Source organism: Pelophylax lessonae (assembly GCF_965119305.1).
Source record: "Pelophylax lessonae genome assembly, chromosome: 3".
NCBI lineage: Eukaryota > Metazoa > Chordata > Amphibia > Anura > Ranidae > Pelophylax > Pelophylax lessonae.
The window spans coordinates 508,145,589-508,162,734 of NC_138770.1; the positions used below are offsets into that span (position 1 = coordinate 508,145,589).

The 17,146-nt window shown below is 46.0% G+C and overlaps 1 protein-coding gene across 6 annotated transcripts in view; it reads right to left on the bottom strand.

The window, feature by feature from the left end:
- The window catches only part of BIRC6 (baculoviral IAP repeat containing 6), an 807,095-nt gene that overhangs the window by 554,457 nt on the left and 235,492 nt on the right, over positions 1–17,146 (bottom strand). For 5 of the 6 annotated variants that reach the window (XM_082252286.1, XM_082252283.1, XM_082252282.1 and 2 more), the window contains exons 18-23: positions 15,250–15,411; positions 14,168–14,299; positions 7,514–7,611; positions 7,287–7,434; positions 6,991–7,124; positions 4,255–4,401 (exon numbers count right to left, since the gene is read on the bottom strand). In XM_082252286.1, the coding sequence (XP_082108412.1) occupies positions 4,255–4,401; positions 6,991–7,124; positions 7,287–7,434; positions 7,514–7,611; positions 14,168–14,299; positions 15,250–15,411 (821 nt within the window). The remainder of the gene's footprint in view (positions 1–4,254; positions 4,402–6,990; positions 7,125–7,286; positions 7,435–7,513; positions 7,612–14,167; positions 14,300–15,249; positions 15,412–17,146) is intronic. The other variant, XM_082252284.1, reaches the window with a different exon arrangement.

Consider the following 17,146-nt stretch of genomic DNA (forward strand, 5'->3'; position numbering starts at 1 on the left):
GATGGGCATAAAAGCAATGCTCTCTGAATGAAAAAAAAGAACGCAACAGATTCCTCCATTCATATCAATCGATGTGGATGAAGAAATTTCTGCCAAGAAAAGTGTTAAAAAGTATATGGCAAAGCATAGGGGAGATATGCCCTCTGTGTCCACCCCATCTCCTATGCTTTTCCATATATGCTTTTTTTTTTTGTCAGGATAAACAAAAAACAGTGCTGCAGCTGATGGGCGTACCTGCAAAGCAAACAGTGGTTAACAATGAAAAACAGTAACAATAAAACAGTACAGTATAGCAGTACAGTATAGCAGTATATTATAAGGTAAAGTAAAAGAGTAAGAACAGAAAATGAACCCAATAAAATGACAACTGTTTTTGGCTTTTTTAATTTTTATTTCTTTTTTTCAAATTAAAAAAAAAAAAAACTAAAACATTCCAGGCTACGGTCTCTCAAAATGTGATAGCAATCTAACAATTTCGAGACCGTGTGTGAAAATTTGCCCTAGACTGTGCCATGCTGTATACGATACGAATACTTCACTAGTGTGTGATAACGACGGAAATAGTCCCTGATGCAGAGACCAGGTTGCCCAGCACAGTAGGGACAAAAAAGCAGGTGTCATTCCTATATCCGCATTTTCTACCGACACATCTTTGGTGTACTTTGGGTAGAGGTACCAGGGAGGACATCAGAAAAAACGCCTCTCATGCAGCTGGCTCACTGCATCTGGATTATAAATTTGGGCCACAGCACCTTCTGGATACAGAAGGGCTGTGATGATCTCTTCCTGGAATTTTAGTAAGGGTCCACTTCTTCCTGACACTTTGCATAGCACATAGGTGTTCAGTAGAGCCAATTGGAATAAGTATACAGACACTTTCGTGTAACAGCGTCTGGCCTTTACTGGCAATTAAGTACAATGCCATCATTTGGTCATTGAAGTCCACTCTTTCCATGTTAAGGTTGTATTTGTGGACACAGAGGGGCTGCTCAACAACACCAGTAGTCATCGTAATTTGGACAGTTGTATCTGTGTGAATAGAGGACAGAACGAAAACATTCCGTGTGTCCCTCCACTTCACTGCAAGCAAATTATTACACTTTAAGCAGGCTCTCTCCCCCGTCTAAGTCGAGAATCTAAAAGCCGTTAGGAGAAGCCCTGGCAATTAGGTTGCACAGTGCCAAAAGAGCCAAATCCAGAATCAAAAAGGTGGCTAAAAAGGTGGCATGCTTGTGTAATAATCGTCCACGTGTAAATGGTACCCCTTTCCGAATTAGTCTGGGCAGTCGGGGGGCTCCACATTGCTATCTTTTCCCTTTTAAATCCAGAAACCACATGTACAGCCTGTTGCCCTGTCACAGAGCTTATACATCTTGACCCTATATCTGGCACGCTTGCTGGGGAGAAACTGTTTGAAAACAAGACAGCCAACAAAAATTACTCAAGGACTCATCAACGCAGACAGCTTGTTGGGGCATATACAAGGCTGCAAACTTTTGGTTGAAGTGATTTAGGAGGGGCCAAATTTTGTGGAGCCAGTCATATCCAGGGTCACCCTAAAGACAGAGTTCATTGTCATTGAAATGCACAAACTGCTAAATTTGCTTGTATTTAGTCCTGGCCATGGCAGTTGAAAACACGGGCATATGATGAACTGGGTCACTGGACCAATATCACCGCGACTCACTCTTTTTAGTAATGCCCTTGATGAGGGATAGCCCCAGAAAAGTTTTAAATCTGGAAAAAGTGATACGGTTCTATGCAGACTCTCTGGCAAGGGTCAAATTTGGATTTGCGGCGATAAATTGATCGACATATAAATTGCTTTGGTCCATTATAGATCTGTACAGATCTTCCGTGAAAAAAAGCTCATAAAACCAAGGGGAGTAAAATCGCTGTTTCCACCTGAAATCTGGGTTGGCCAGTGAATGAGGGAAGAACCGGTGTTCCGTGAAAAACCATACCCGTAAAAAATCCATACCCTCGTCAATTCCGGTGCACCTACGTCATAGAACAGCTGAGGAGCTTACTAATGCGCATGCTCCGAGGGTATGGAATTGTGATGGTAGTGTGTGTAACGTTACACCGCCTCAGCTGTTGCGGCGGTTACATTAAAACAGCTCGGCTGCAATATGAGTCATCTCCGCTCCTATCCCTGTCACTTCCATGATCTCGGCTAGTAAATATAAAAGCGGCGGCGGGTGTATGAAAATATAAATCACGGAGTGGAGATCTCCGTCATTTAGATTTCATACACCCGCCGCCGCTTTTATATTTACTAGCCGAGATCAGGGAAGTGACAGGGATAGGAGCGGAGATGACTCATATTGCACCTGAGATGTTTTAATGTAATCTTTAATGTAAACGCCGCAAAAGCTGAGGCGGTGTAATGTTACACACACTACCGTGATAATTCCATACCCTATGAGCATGCGCACTAGTAAGCTCCTCAGCTGTTCAATGACGTATCCGGAGCTGTGAGCATGCGCACTTCTATGCTGCTCAGCTGTTCCTCACAGGAAGTGACGTGGGTATAGAATTTTCACGAGGTATGGTTTTCTAACGTTACGTCGGCGCTACAGAAGTGGTGGGCTCCCAATCAGGAAGGACACTCTATGGGCTCTACGGGCCGGTCTTCAAATTATTGGTAGCTGCAGGACACTAATCATGCTAGCCACCGCACCAGCTTGAACTGCACTTATGGGACTAGCCAGGTCACCAAGTGTTACTGGAGCGCTGGTTTGACTATGACAAAAATGTACTAGGTCGCTGGTGCTTGCCAATTCACCAGAAGGTTGAGCGGCACTAGTACCAACACTCTGCTGCATACGAGAACCATGCAATTATTGCACCTCAGCAACAGACGAACAGGGTCGGGTACGTCTGAAATTAGCAGGGACCACTACTCACTCTGTCAGGGTGCCGCTGCTCTCTACAGGTTCAAATACTGAGCCTGATTCTGACAGTCAGGCTTCCCCATCGCTCTCATCTGTCATGCTCAGCATCGTGTAGGCCTAGTGTACCTCTGTTTGGACATTTTGACCAAAAAAAAAAAGACAAGCTTTGTCCCCCTTTCTGAGTACCCCCAAAAGAAACATGTCACAGATCTCCTTGACGCTCACCAAAGAAGTCCAGGGGGGCAAGAAACCAGCAAAGATGTCCTCCCACCCCAAAAATGGGTGAGGGCAGATCTTCATGCTGAAGGAGTCCTGTCTGCTGGTCCGGGGAAGCTAGCTCTAGGCAGACCATACCAAGGTTGCTTGGAACCTCCCGGGGAAGATATAAAAGATCCATTTCCCTTATTCTCCGTCCCAGAAGCACAAAAGATTTTCCATGGTGTGAGGAGGAGGGCCCCCGTCTGCGGCAAGTCTCCTTCCCTTTCCTTGACTGTGGCAAGAAGGTACTCTTCCCTCCCGTGATACCCTTAATTATGTTATCCAGGGTAACCCCAAACAATTGCCTTCCTTGATCAATGAAAGCTCTCTTAGAGGCTTGGTCTGCAGACAATTTCTTAAGCCACAGCACGCGCCTAATCACCACCGCTGAAACAAAGTTTGGACAACACAGGAGCAGTATCCAAAGTAGCATCACAAATAAACTGCAGCCCATGGACCAACTGGTCCACTAAATAAACACAAGCAGCGGGGACCTGCTAACCCCCCAGGCCCTGGCGGAAAAGCTTAGCTCATTCAGTTAGGGTCTGAGACACCAGGGCTGAGTCAAAGACTGGCCGCAATGCCGAACCAGCCATTGTAAACATGCTGCATGTCATAGCCTCCGGAGTTAAACATGTGCCTATGTGTACTGGTGTCAGTGTAGTTCTTGTGTACGTACGGTAGATTCTTTCTCTTCTCACGCTGAAACCAAAAAGAGCTCCAGGAGAGGAGATTGCATAATTTCCTGTGCCTGCATTTACATTACACAGGCACAGGACATTGATCAGAACCGATCACCAGGTCCAGGCAAAAAATTCATTGGCCTGGACCTGATGACTGATATTTTCGGAACCAAATCAGCACATCGAGGACGACGGGCACGCTCCCCTGTGCGTGACGTACAGGTGCGTTGGTTCGCGTAGCCAAGCCACCTTGCTGCAGTAAAAATTGCAGTGGGTGATCGGCAACTGGTTAAACACTGAACATTAAAATAAAAGCAAACTTTCTGAAAGCTATTAACATATGAATTAAAATACGTATTTACCAATAATCTAATTGAAAAGCATTCTCTTTAAAAGTAAAAAAAAATTGTATATACCAGTGAACGTACTTGCATCATCCCTCTCTATTCTGGTTCCGTCACTGGTTGATACGCAAGTAAAATGCAATGGTTCTACCTCCAGTAGGCCAGTCAAAGATGTAAAACTGCCCTCTGCAGCTGTGCAACTGTTAACTTTTCCATTACCTGTGAAGAAATGTAAAGAAATGTCAATATACCAAGGTTTACCAAGGCGTAAATTTAATAAACCGTATTAATACTCAAATTATCACAATTTATTCTTTTCTCTACTCAGTGACATTTTATCACTGCTAGGTAAAAGTTTCAACCGGTTTAAGTGGCTGAATTTTTATGGTGATCATATACAACAAGCAGTAAAATATTACCACAATGCAAGGAGAACAGCCTGAACAGAACAAGGAAGGCCAAGAATGCACACAGGCATCCAAGAGAGCCAGAATCCTTCTTCCTGCCCAGTATTTAGGACACTGTGTTCCAAAAACTGTTCCGTAAATATAGTGATATAGACCAAATCTGAAAAAAGAAAAAAAAAAAAAACCCCCATTGTGCACTAGATTGAAAACACAGTATGTTATGAATACATGGCAGTTAAAGCAACACCTTTGAACAGCAATACCGTAGCAGGGACTGACCATCAATGCAACACGGAATACAGACCACCAATGCTTCAGAGGACGTTTTTCTTGATTTATTGAGAAACTTTGCGCTAACATTTGCATCTGTTAACATGTTGATCAGAGGTAAACTGATGTCAATGGATAGACATGCATAAACATTAGTTTTCTCCATATATATATACGGTATACTTGTTTATATGAACACAGACCTGTTTTTCCTCTGTCAGGGGAAAGAGTAAAAACAGAACATATGTGAAATACATTCCATTCAGATCAGTCTCAACAGAAGATCAATGTCAATGGGGCCCAAATCTCTGTAAATGTAGAATTAAACTGGTTGTAAAGGCTCAAGATTTTTGACCTTCATGCATTCTACGCATTAAGGGCAAAAACCTTCTGTGTGCAGCTCCCCCCTCCAATCCCTCCTCCTCCTTACTGATTGCGGTCAGGTGGAAGACAGAGGCGGATGGACGCTGCTTTTATGCATTCGACAATGCCTTTTATCATGCTTTGTTTGTGAGTATCAATTTGTGGGGAACTGGAGTTTAATTTCAATAAATCACTGCGGAATTACGCTATGTGTCCCCTTGTTGTGCTTACACCTACATGAATTGATGGGCGAGTAAGAAAAGGATTTTCATTTGAGAGCCAAGCGGTGGGTGCCTATTGTCTAGTGGAAGAGTCAGCTGTGATGCTTACAGGCCTTTATTCAGCTTAGATCTGGCGAGTCTCCATTTTGATGGGTGATCACGGCTTGCTGGTGGAGGCACACAGACTATACAATTAGCTGCACCTCTATCCTACTTTATCACCTGCACTGATATGTGGGACTGTTCTTTGGCCGAATGTTAATCATACCTTACAGCGAGTGCATTTGATTTCTGATGGACATTCAGTTGTTGATTTTTTAACCATTTATGTGCAATATATTTTTTTAGCGCTGCTAGTGTCACAGATTGGCTTGTTAAAACTCAATCTGTTGCACCTTTGTTTCAGAGAGCCTGAATTGCTTAAAAAAAAATATATACATACATATAAGTCCTGCAATGCATTAAACCGTATCACAGGGCGCATGCACAAAGCACACCCTGCATGCCATAAAGTGTGCCCACTGGTGTGCGTGGGCTGTTAGTGAATGCTATGTGACATTTGCAAGTAGCAAAAAAAACGCCCAATTGCAAAAGTTAAAGCGGAGCTCCACTAGTTTGCTTCCTCCCCCCCCCCCCCTCCGCTGCCACTAGTAATACCCGTCGAAACCAGGTGCCTGCTCCCACTTCCGGGTAAGATCGCTGCAATTACGACATTTCCTGCCCCCCTCCTTTACCCCTGCTGCCTTCTGGGAGACACACAGGTCCCAGAAGAGAGCGGGACCATTCTGAAAACGCAGCGCAACTCGTGCATGCGCAGTAGGAAACCAACTGTAAAGCCGCAAGGCTTCCTTTCCGGTTTCCCTTAGTGAAAATGTCGGCGATGAACAGATCGGCTTGGGGTGCCAACATCATGGGATTCCTGGACAGGTAAGTGTCCTTATATTTAAATCAGCAGCTACAGTATTTGTAGCTGCTTAATGTTTTTCCCCCAGACTGGAACTTTCCTGATGGATTTGTGCACCAAAAAAAAAAAAAAAACCTCTCCAATTAACAATATTGAATTTCCCTCTAAAGGTCCAGAGAGAAAGAAACCAAAAAGTGTGTAGATAAACAATCTTGCAGTTATACCTGATTCGTAAGAGGTTATGTTAAACTTCCTTGCTCTTTTCTAATTATTTTCGCAAAAAAAAAAAAAATGGATTCCCTCATCCACTCTACACAAGTCAAGTGGATAGAGGAATTTTCCCTGTTTTGTTAATTTATGCTGACAGCTTTCAGAATACAGTGATCAGAGTTGCAGCGGATTGGCTGCATGTGCTGATCGTACACAACTTTTCCAACATTTCTATTTGAGAGGAGTTGATCACTACATCAACTAATCTTGAACGGAAACAGCCATAGGTGGATCAAAATTCAGCTGGATCCTGCGGACCAAGTCAAATTTCAATCAAACTTTGGCCAGCTTAAGTCTGTTACACTTGGACAAGTATACTGAATGTGTCACATTACTATACAAAGTTATTTTAAAACCAACATTAATGACTCACCTAGGAGAACATCTGAAAGGTCAATCTCATCTGACTGTATACCGGAGCTGCTGTTATACACATTTTTACATGAAGAGCCACTGACTTCCAAATCAAACAACACAGGATCAAAAGGAGAACTGTACAGTCCATATCTATGACAAAAAATGCATTGCAAAAATAAGAAATTCAAGTTAGCAATTACAAATAGTACAATAGATAAGAAATATCTGACAAAGAATCTACATCAAATAAAATATCAAATGAGTATTTTTAATGGCACAAAAAATAAGCAGTTCAGACACTGGATTAGTTACCTGGTCTGCAGCAAAGCTTCCATAGGTGTTAGTCGGTCCTGCAACTGTCTTGACACAGCTGTGAGAAGGGATGCACAGGCTGTGCTACAACCAGCTAGATCTTCATCTTTAACATAATTCAGCAGGACAAAATACCAATAAACAGCACCTACAAAAAGAAACAATGTAGAAGAGGCAAGAAACTAGTGATGTATGGCATAATATAATAAATACAAGACAGTACATACCTCCAGTGGCAGCAGAAGGCAGATAAGTCATGTTCTCGATCAAAGCCTTCAAAAGGACATAGCCAAACCCCTGTTGATTTGGATCACATTTGCCATTGCTACTTGGAAAAAGAATGTCAAAAACCTTTATTAAAAAGTGTCCCAAAGGTTAAGATTTTGTTTTATATAATCACCATTTTATATACAAGAGTAACAGATGCAAAAAATTATAAAAATTTTTGTAGCCAAGTTTTTTTTTTTTTTTTAATCTTAGGGACTTATCTGTGCTAGAGACAAGCAGTTGACTTTTATAATTAACTTGTCACAACAGAAAAATGGGGCTCCCACTGTTGACCCTTAAATTTAGGTTCTTTCTAAACACCTAACATTTGACAGGTCAATAGATGAGGGAAAATTAGTCCTTATGTGCCTACGTGTCCCAGTTGAGAGGCAAAGTATTATCCCATGAGTTCCATCATGACAGCCAGGATAACGAAATTTTTGTAAAATCTTACCTGTAAAATTCCTTTCTCTGAGTCCTCCGACAGTCGCCGCCTCTTCATATTCGTCACATATGGGGTATTAGACTTTGCTCCGAAGGAGTAGCTAGGCAACAGAATATGTTAACATTAAAGCTTTTAACATCCCACCCTCAAGGGGTGGTCCCCTCAGTCAATACCCTCCTACTTCCTGCAACCATATCTCAGTTTTAGTGGAATAGCAGTAGAGTATACAACCAAACCCCAAAAGAGGGGCGGGGGCGGCGACTGTCGGAGGACTCAGAGAAAGGAATTTTACAGGTAAGATTTTACAAAAATTCCGTTTTCTCTTACGTCCTCCGACAGTCGCCGCCTCTTCATATTCGTCACATATGGGGACGTCCCAAAGCAGTGCAAACATGAGGGGTGGGAAACGCATCCGCGCCGAAAAGGCAACGCAGTCTCCGCATCAAAGAAAGGAACCTTACCAAAGGAAGGAAACCAGCTGGGCAACAGGAAAAACAAGTGCTCAACAGGAGCAACAACCCAGGAAAAGACAAATAACCAGGGGATAAAAAGCTTATCCCAACAGCCAGAGGTCCCCAACAAGGGACCCTAGGGAATTGCCGCACTAAGAACCTTGCGGCCAAAGGAAGCATCCGCCGATGCCTGAACATCTACTTTGTAGAATTTTGTGAAAGTGTGCACGGTCGACCAAGTCGCCGCCTTACACACCTGGGCTACAGAAGCCCCATGACGACAGGCCCAAGACGTACTCAGAGATCTAGTAGAGTGCGCCTTCACAGGCACAGGGGGAACCTTCCCCTGCAAAGCATAGGCCTGTTCAATGGTCTGCCTGATCCATTTGGCGATGGTAGAGGCCAACGCCGCCATGCCCTTCCGAGGACCCTCTGGAAGAACAAACAAGGAGTCCGTCTTTCGAAAAGACTCAGCCGATTTAAGGTAAACCCTTATCGCCCGAACAACATCCAGAGAATGTAATCTCACCTCCTTTGGATGTTTAGGCTTCGCGCACAGCGAAGGCAAGACAATATCCTCATTAAGATGGAATTCCGAAACTCGTTTCGGAAGAAAAGAAGGATTAGGTCGCAAGACCACCTTATCCAAATGAACAACCAGATACGGAGACTTGCAGGACAAAGCTGCCACCTCCGACACTCTGCGAGCCGAAGTGATCGCCACCAAAAAGGCGACCTTTTTGGACAACATAGACAACGAGATCTCCCTGATCTGTTCAAAAGGAGCACGTTGCAACACAGACAGAACGAGATTCAAGTCCCAAGGGGGCAAAGGATCCCTCCTAGGAGGAACCAGATGCCGCACACCCTGAACAAAAGTGCCAACCAAGGAGTTGGAAGCCACGGGACGTTGAAACAGAACGGCCAGCGCAGACACCTGACCCTTTATCGTAGCCAGCGCCAAACGCTGATCGACACCCGTTTGAAGGAAGGACAGCACTCGGGAAACCGAGTACGTGCGGGGTGAAAACCCCCTGGACTCACACCAGGCAAAATAGGCCTTCCAAGTACGGTAATAAACCTTCCCCGAGGAAGACTTCCTCGCGTTGATCAAAGTATGAACGACCTCTGGGGAGAGACCCTTCTCCTTCAGGACCTCGGTCTCAACAGCCAGGCCGTCAAAGCCAGCGACTGTAAAGCAGGATGGTAAATCGGTCCTTGAGACAGGAGATCGTCTTGAAGAGGCAGACGCCACGAGGCGTCGACCGCCAGATTCACGAGGTCTGCGTACCAGGACCGGCGAGGCCAGTCCGGTGCCACAAGAATCACCGTGCTGCGTTCCGAGTGTAACCTGCGAAGGAACCTGGACAGCAACTGAATCGGTGGAAACGCGTACATCAGCCTGTACTGATGCCACGGGGCCACTAACGCGTCCGACGCGTCTGCCCGAGGGTCGCGCGTCCTTGCCACGAACCTTCTCACCTTGTTGTTGAGACGAGACGCGAACAGGTCCACATCTGGAAGACCCCACTTCGCGCACAACATCTGGAAGACAGCCGGGTGGAGAGACCATTCCCCCTGATCCAGGGTCTGGCGACTCAGATAGTCCGCCTGCCAGTACTCCACCCCCGGAATGTGAACCGCCGTTATCGCCGGGACATGAGCCTCGGCCCAAGACAGAATGTCGGCCACTTCTTGAGCCGCTCGGGCACTCCTGGTGCCCCCTTGGTGGTTGATGTAGGCCACCGCCGTGGCATTGTCCGTCTGCACCCGAACCGGGCAGCCCTGCAGCCGGTCCGTCCAGCGATGAAGACAGAGATTTATCGCACGCAATTCCAGAATGTTGATCGGAAGGGAAGACTCCCCCTCCGACCAAGTTCCCTGGGCGGACAGAACGCCCAGAACACCACCCCAGCCCGACAGGCTGGCATCCGTGGTGATCACCGTCCACGAGATAGGACGAAACGACTTGCCCCCGGACACCATCGGGGACTGGAGCCACCACAGAAGGTCTCTTCTGGTGCGATGACTCAACGAGATTTGAAGATCCAGAGATTGAGGTCGCCCGTCCCACATGGACAGGATCTCCGCTTGGAGACCCCGCGTGTGAAACTGGGCGAAGGGAATCGCCTCGAAGGCCGAGACCATCAATCCCAGACAGCTCATGCACGTCCGCAGAGACGAGTGCGGAACGTCCCTGAGGGACCGGACTTCCTCCTGAAGAGTTCTGAGTTTGTCTTCCGGCAGGAAGACCTTCGCCTGCACCGAGTCCAGAATCATTCCCAGGTAGGGAAGACGAACCGACGGACTCAGTGTCGACTTTGGAAAATTTATCGTCCAACCAAACTCCTGCAGAGTTTGCATCGTGACAGACAGGTCCTTCTCCAGACCCTGGCTGGTCGCAGACCGAACCAGAATGTCGTCCAGATACCCCAGGACAGAAATGCCCTGGGCCCTCAATAATGCCAGAACCGGTGCAAGCACCTTGGTGAAGACCCGCGGAGCCGAGGCGAGACCAAAAGGCAACGCCACGAACTGGTAGTGATCCTCCGCAATGGCAAATCGAAGGAACCTCTGGTGACCCTCGAAAATGGGGATGTGAAGATACGCATCCTTCAAATCGATGGAGGCCATGAATTCCCCAGGAACCAGGGCAGCCACCACCGACCGCAGGGATTCCATGCGGAACTTGCGAACCCGCACAGAGCGGTTCAGAGCCTTCAAGTCCAGAATTGGACGAACCTTGCCCTCCTTTCTGGGCACGGTGAACAGATTGGAATAAAACCCCCGAAACCTGTCCCGATGAGGCACCGGAACTACCACTCCCTGAGCCCTCAGGTCCCGCACCGCCAGGTGCAGGTCCCGTAAACGCTCTGGAGACAGTTGAAGATTTGAGGGAAAAAACCTGCTCTCCGGCCGAGAGAGAAACTCGATCTTGTAACCAGATCGAACGATCTCCTTAACCCATCTGTCCCGCACGCGGGTCAACCAGGGTTGAAGAAAACCGAGCAAGCGTCCCCCCACCCCAAAACTGGGAGAGGGCGCCCCTTCAGGCCGCACTGTTATGGGCTGCGGATCCGGATTGACCGGACTTCTGTTTTCCAGACCAGGGCTTCTTCTGAGAGCCTTGACCTTTGAACGGTTTGCCCTTGTAGTGCGACTGAAAGGCACGAAAGGACCCCTGAGGGGGCCGAAAATTAGCATGCTTCTTCCCAGAAGCCCCCTTAGCCTTGGGGAAATGGGGCAAGAGAGTGCTCTTACCTCCGGTGATCCCCTTAATCAACACATCCAAGGACTCCCCAAAAAGGCGAGACCCATCATAAGGCAGATTGGCTAAGGTCTTACGTGAAGACTGGTCCACCGACCAACATTTCAACCAAACCAGGCGGCGAGACAACACCGCCACGCTGTGCACACGTGCAGCCAACGGGACTAGGTCCAAGTCCGCATCACACAGATACATGACACCCTGGTGGATTTGATCCACCATATCCAGGGTCGCCGGCGAGGCCGAATCGGCCACTAGGACGCGCCTAAGCATCTGCGTCCAACTTGCGACCGCCTGGGCCGCCATGAGAGAGGCAGAGCCTTAAGCATAGAACCCGTAACAGAATAAGTATGACGGGGGAAGAGACTCCAATCTCCTATCCGTGGCATCACGGAACACAGGGGAATCCTCTGCAGAAATCGCAGTGGATTTGTTTAAAACCGCAATTGCGTGATCCACTGGGGGTGGCACACACCACCTTTCATCAGTGGAAGGCGAGAAAGGATAACGCAGCTTGAACCTACTTGGTACAGCAAAAGGTTTGCGTAGATTGCGCCATTGTTCCTTAACAGCGCGCTGAAAATCATCATTGCAGGGAAAAACCTGCGGCGTCCTGCGTTTTCTCTGCGTCCCATAAGCCACCAAGGCAGCGGGGGGACACACTTCATCCTGCAAACGCAGCGTTTGTTTTATGGAAGCAATCAATTCATCCATGATTGCAAGCTCTTCAGGCGAGCCAGGGGGAGAATTATCAACCCCTTCAACTTCAGCCTCCACCTCGGACCCCACTAGATCCAGGGAGGAGCGGGACCCCGATAAGGAGGCCCCCGCCATAACAACCCCATCACCTTCACCCTCAGAATCAGAGGAAAGAGCAACTCTGGGTCTTTTAGTAGATTGAGCAGCCACCAGCATCTGCACCTGAGCAGCAAGGCCAGCCACAATAGTGGCTAAATCCCCCCCTGGGGGGGAAACAGCGGTCCCCTGGCTTTCCACCAAGGCGGTAGGAAATTTGCCCTCCTGAGAATCCATTGCCCCTATAACAAATGCCGGATAATAAAGGGTTAACTGCCCCTTTAACAAGCGTGGCGAGCGCAGCCCACCGCACCACACACAAGCACAAAGAGACCCCCACAGGGACAATAAAACTGACACAGGCAATGGATAGGAAGGATATATCCTGAGGAGACCCTCGCCGCTGCTGCTGCCTCGATCGGTGTTCCTGGAGAAGAGGAAGTGATGCTGCCAGGGCACTCTATGAAAGCCTATGGGAGGCTACAAGAAAATGGCCGCCATGCATGTAGAACATGCGGCCGGAGCGAGTGTAGGCAAAATTGCGCCGTTTGGCGCCGAAACCGCCGCTCCACAGTACAGTAATGCACACATGTCTGTATATAAAAAAACATGTCAGATCGCCGCAGCGATCGCTGTATAATGCCCAAACATGCCACAAAACATGCCCCACAGCACACAGCTTCTCACACTGACAAGGCTGACACACACAGTGTCACACAGCTCCCCCCCCCCCCCCCCTTGCAGCCCACAGCATGCAGCCGAGAGATAGGGAGACAAACAGTGTGAATAGAGGCAGGTTACACAATCCCAGACTGACACCCCCCCAGACAGACAGGTCCCCACATAAATACACTTACCTCACAGTGGCGTGGGGGACCCGCACAGGCGAACAAGCCGCTGCACATGAGGCAGGGAGAGTCGCATACAAGACGCACAGAATGGGGGTTAAGAAACCGCACAGCGTCCAGTGAGGTAGCCACCTCGCCAATCATCCCTGCACCGAACAGGGATGGGTCGTTCACTGTGCCAGGAGCGTTACCTGGCTGAACGCTCGATGGCAGGCTGGGAAGCCACTGACCCACGACCTGCGACCAGGGGGATCAGCCCGAGACCCAGCCCGCATGATCCTCTTCATCCGAAGAACTAACTAATGCTGACAAAAAGAACAGCTAAGTAAAGGTAGAGAGAAAACTCAAACAAAAAATCAAAAAAGAAGAAAGAGTCTGGGGCACAAAGCCCCAGCACAGAGAGAGCCAGCCACTCCTGACAAGCTAGACATTAAAACTGAGATATGGTTGCAGGAAGTAGGAGGGTATTGACTGAGGGGACCACCCCTTGAGGGTGGGATATGTTAAAAGCTTTAATGTTAACATATTCTGTTGCCTAGCTACTCCTTCGGAGCAAAGTCTAATACCCCATATGTGACGAATATGAAGAGGCGGCGACTGTCGGAGGACGTAAGAGAAACTTAAATTTTCAGAAGTAGAGGTCCGCAATCACAGCCTCTATAGAATTCCTGACCGGTGCAATAAAGTGAAGACTTGATTCGACCCATTGGCAGCATGACACTTCAGATATAGAATAATAGATATAGAATTGAGCCATGTTACCCTTTCAAACCACTAAATATATTAAAAAACAAAAATGTACTCGCCTAATACAGAGAGCCAAGAATCGTGCACATTTGTGAGCAATACTTCTTCCAGCCTCAAAAAAACATGTGCGCACAATATCAGACAGACATTTCCGTGTTTTAGACAGCAGGCTCTCTTTTCCTTCCCTTAAACTTAAAAAGAAATAAAAGTTAAAACTTGATATATTTAAACTGTGTATTCTTAAAAAGGTTATGACCTTTGTAACATTCACATTCAAATCATTGCTTTAAACATAATACGCAGTCCTCTTCAGCACATGGAAAGCATACATTGTGCAAAGCATACATATGAAGTGTTAAGATGGATATTTAAAGAGGGAAAGGCAGTAGTTTGTTGACTAGGCTCATCTGGATACAACAACTTTGCAGCAGTGTATGTGTCAAGTCACAATAGGACCTCTTTACCCTGGCTGCTCTGGTGTGCCGTTTTAATGCAAATTATTGTGCACTACAGTAGAGGAAGCCCATTTATTTTAAAACCTTCACATTTGTGCATTTTAATGAAATTTGCATTAAATGATTTGTTTGCATTAAATAAACAGCACAGAAAACACTGTGTGCGATTATAGTGAATTACACTAAAGCTTCAAGTAGTGGGGGGTAAAGTGGGAGCAGGGTCAATTTATACTCGTAACATATCTCTTAGACGTCAACATTTTGTCAGCACATATATTTTGCTTTAGAATGCGAGTGTGGCTGCAGAGTTAAACCTAGACAAACACTGGCTTCCTTAAAGCATGAATCTCATAGGTAAAGGCATGTCTATGTACCCACTGAGCAATGATCAGGCTTGCTGACAGACTACACATGCACCGACACAGTTTTAAGATGCTGCAATAAATTTAACAGTCTCAACAAAAAGTATGTTGACCACTTTAAAAATTAACCATGCAACCAATAATTCCTTATAATAACGGTTTATTATCTAGTAGAAAATGAAAACAGCCTGGTCCTGACAGCTAAAGACGTGGTGAATCTTTTTTCTAGATTAGCTGAGTGGATATTTTTATGAAACCATCGTTGGACTTGCAGGATATTCAAGTCTTCAAGCCATAATTTATGCCCATAATTTATACTCTTACCTGCCCGGACCATTCGAATGTACACCAGCTAACCAGCAGAGGATGTCCAAAACTAAGCTCTGTGCATGTTCAGTAGCCAGTCCATCGTCTGTCCTTTTACAAAGAGTGTTCAAGAGCTTCTCATGAAAGTCTGAGAACTGCAGCATGGCACATCGTTGCACTCTATATATAAAAAAAAAAAAAAAGTAACCAAAGTGAAAGAAAATGCATTAGCAAGGCTCACACGCATAATACATAAAAAGCAAAAAGTTGTTTTAAATAAACGCTTAAGAAATAAGAGCAAGGAATGTTATTGTATGATGAAAGTACTGTGTGATACAGTAGCTGACCAACACCCAAGAAATCTTTAACTTGTCAGGGGATAAAGAACAGCTTGGCTGATTGAATGTCATTACAGGAATATCCTTTAATAATTTTCCTGTAGATGGTAAATCATAATGCTGACAATAGATTTTCTACTTCATAAACAGCCAATAGACACTTGAGACCCTGTTCACACTTGCGCAACTCCAAAGTTTCCAGTGCAACTTGGATCAGACTTTATACTCAATGAGTCCAAGTTACAGAAATTTTTGCACCTTTAATTGGTCTTAGTTCTTTAAACAAACATATCAGCGGCATGCACATTACTGTCTAGAGGGCTCATTCACACCAGGTGGATGGGACTGTGATGAGCAGTGAACAAGCCCTTACTGTAAAAATACTAGCACAAAAATACTAACACAGAAACAAGAAAACATGTACCCAACATAATATTTTGATGATTTTGCTAGGTTCAATAGTTGGATCTGTAGCAAAACAAATTTTAATTTGATAGAGGCAAATTGCAAAGCCTGCCGCAAACCCTACAATTTGTTCAATCGATAAGTTGCACTCAGACTAGTTGCAAACAGCATGATAACAGCAAGTGATATTTTTGGTTTCCTCTTCTGAATACAGAGCACAGGTTCACACTGAGGCCTTTTAGAAATCGTGCAAGTTCAGCTGCACAATTTCAAGCCAGCATTTCAGTCTGACTTCAGGGGAGATTTCACAGATATCTGTGCGGGTTTCTGCACAGATGTCTATGGAAACACACCCCCCAAAGTCGCCAAAAGTAGTACAGAAACTACTTTTGGGAATCAGTGCGGCGGCGCAAAGTCGGCGTTGCACCGATTTGGACGGTGCAATTGCCGGCAATTGGCTCCAATCTGACATGCAATTTGACATGTTAAATCACATGTCAAACCAGAACAATGTGAATGTGGGTTTAAAGTGGGTCTTGAATTCATACTAAGTAAACCAGTAAGTGTTACTTTAAAGTTTAAAAAAATCAGCAGGAGAAAAGGACACTGGCAAAAAAAACAAAAACGTATCCAGAACAGGATAGTCCCACCCGCAAACTTCATTTTTTTCTTGCATCCTCAGGAGATCGGAGGTCTCTTCAGATAGCCAACAAGTGCATGCTTGCCCAGTTCATTTAGTATACTGCTGTTCTCTTTGTGACAACCCTGAATTTCTAGAAGTTTCTCCAGTTGTTTCCAGCTGCTAGTACAGTCTGGCCGGATAAAAGAAAATTCTCAAAAGTATGCCATGTAGTGTAGTATTGCAGTTCATTATCTATACTCATGTTCCCTCTGCGACTGTTCTGCAAAGTTGGTAGTTACTAACCATCTGTGTTCCAGCTGACACAATTCTGCTATTCAGGCTAGTATTGTCTAGGGATTCCTTATGGTATTGGTCCAGAACAGAGGCAGTTTCGTGTCCCAGTTCTGCAATTCACTGTTATGAGTACTTACCAGGCTTACATTAACACAGTGCACCCTTATGCCTTTGAGGGATGGGCTCCTTCCAGGCTTACATGCCCTCTTTCAATTATAATGCATGTGCTTCTACTATGGAGGCTCTAAAAAATGTA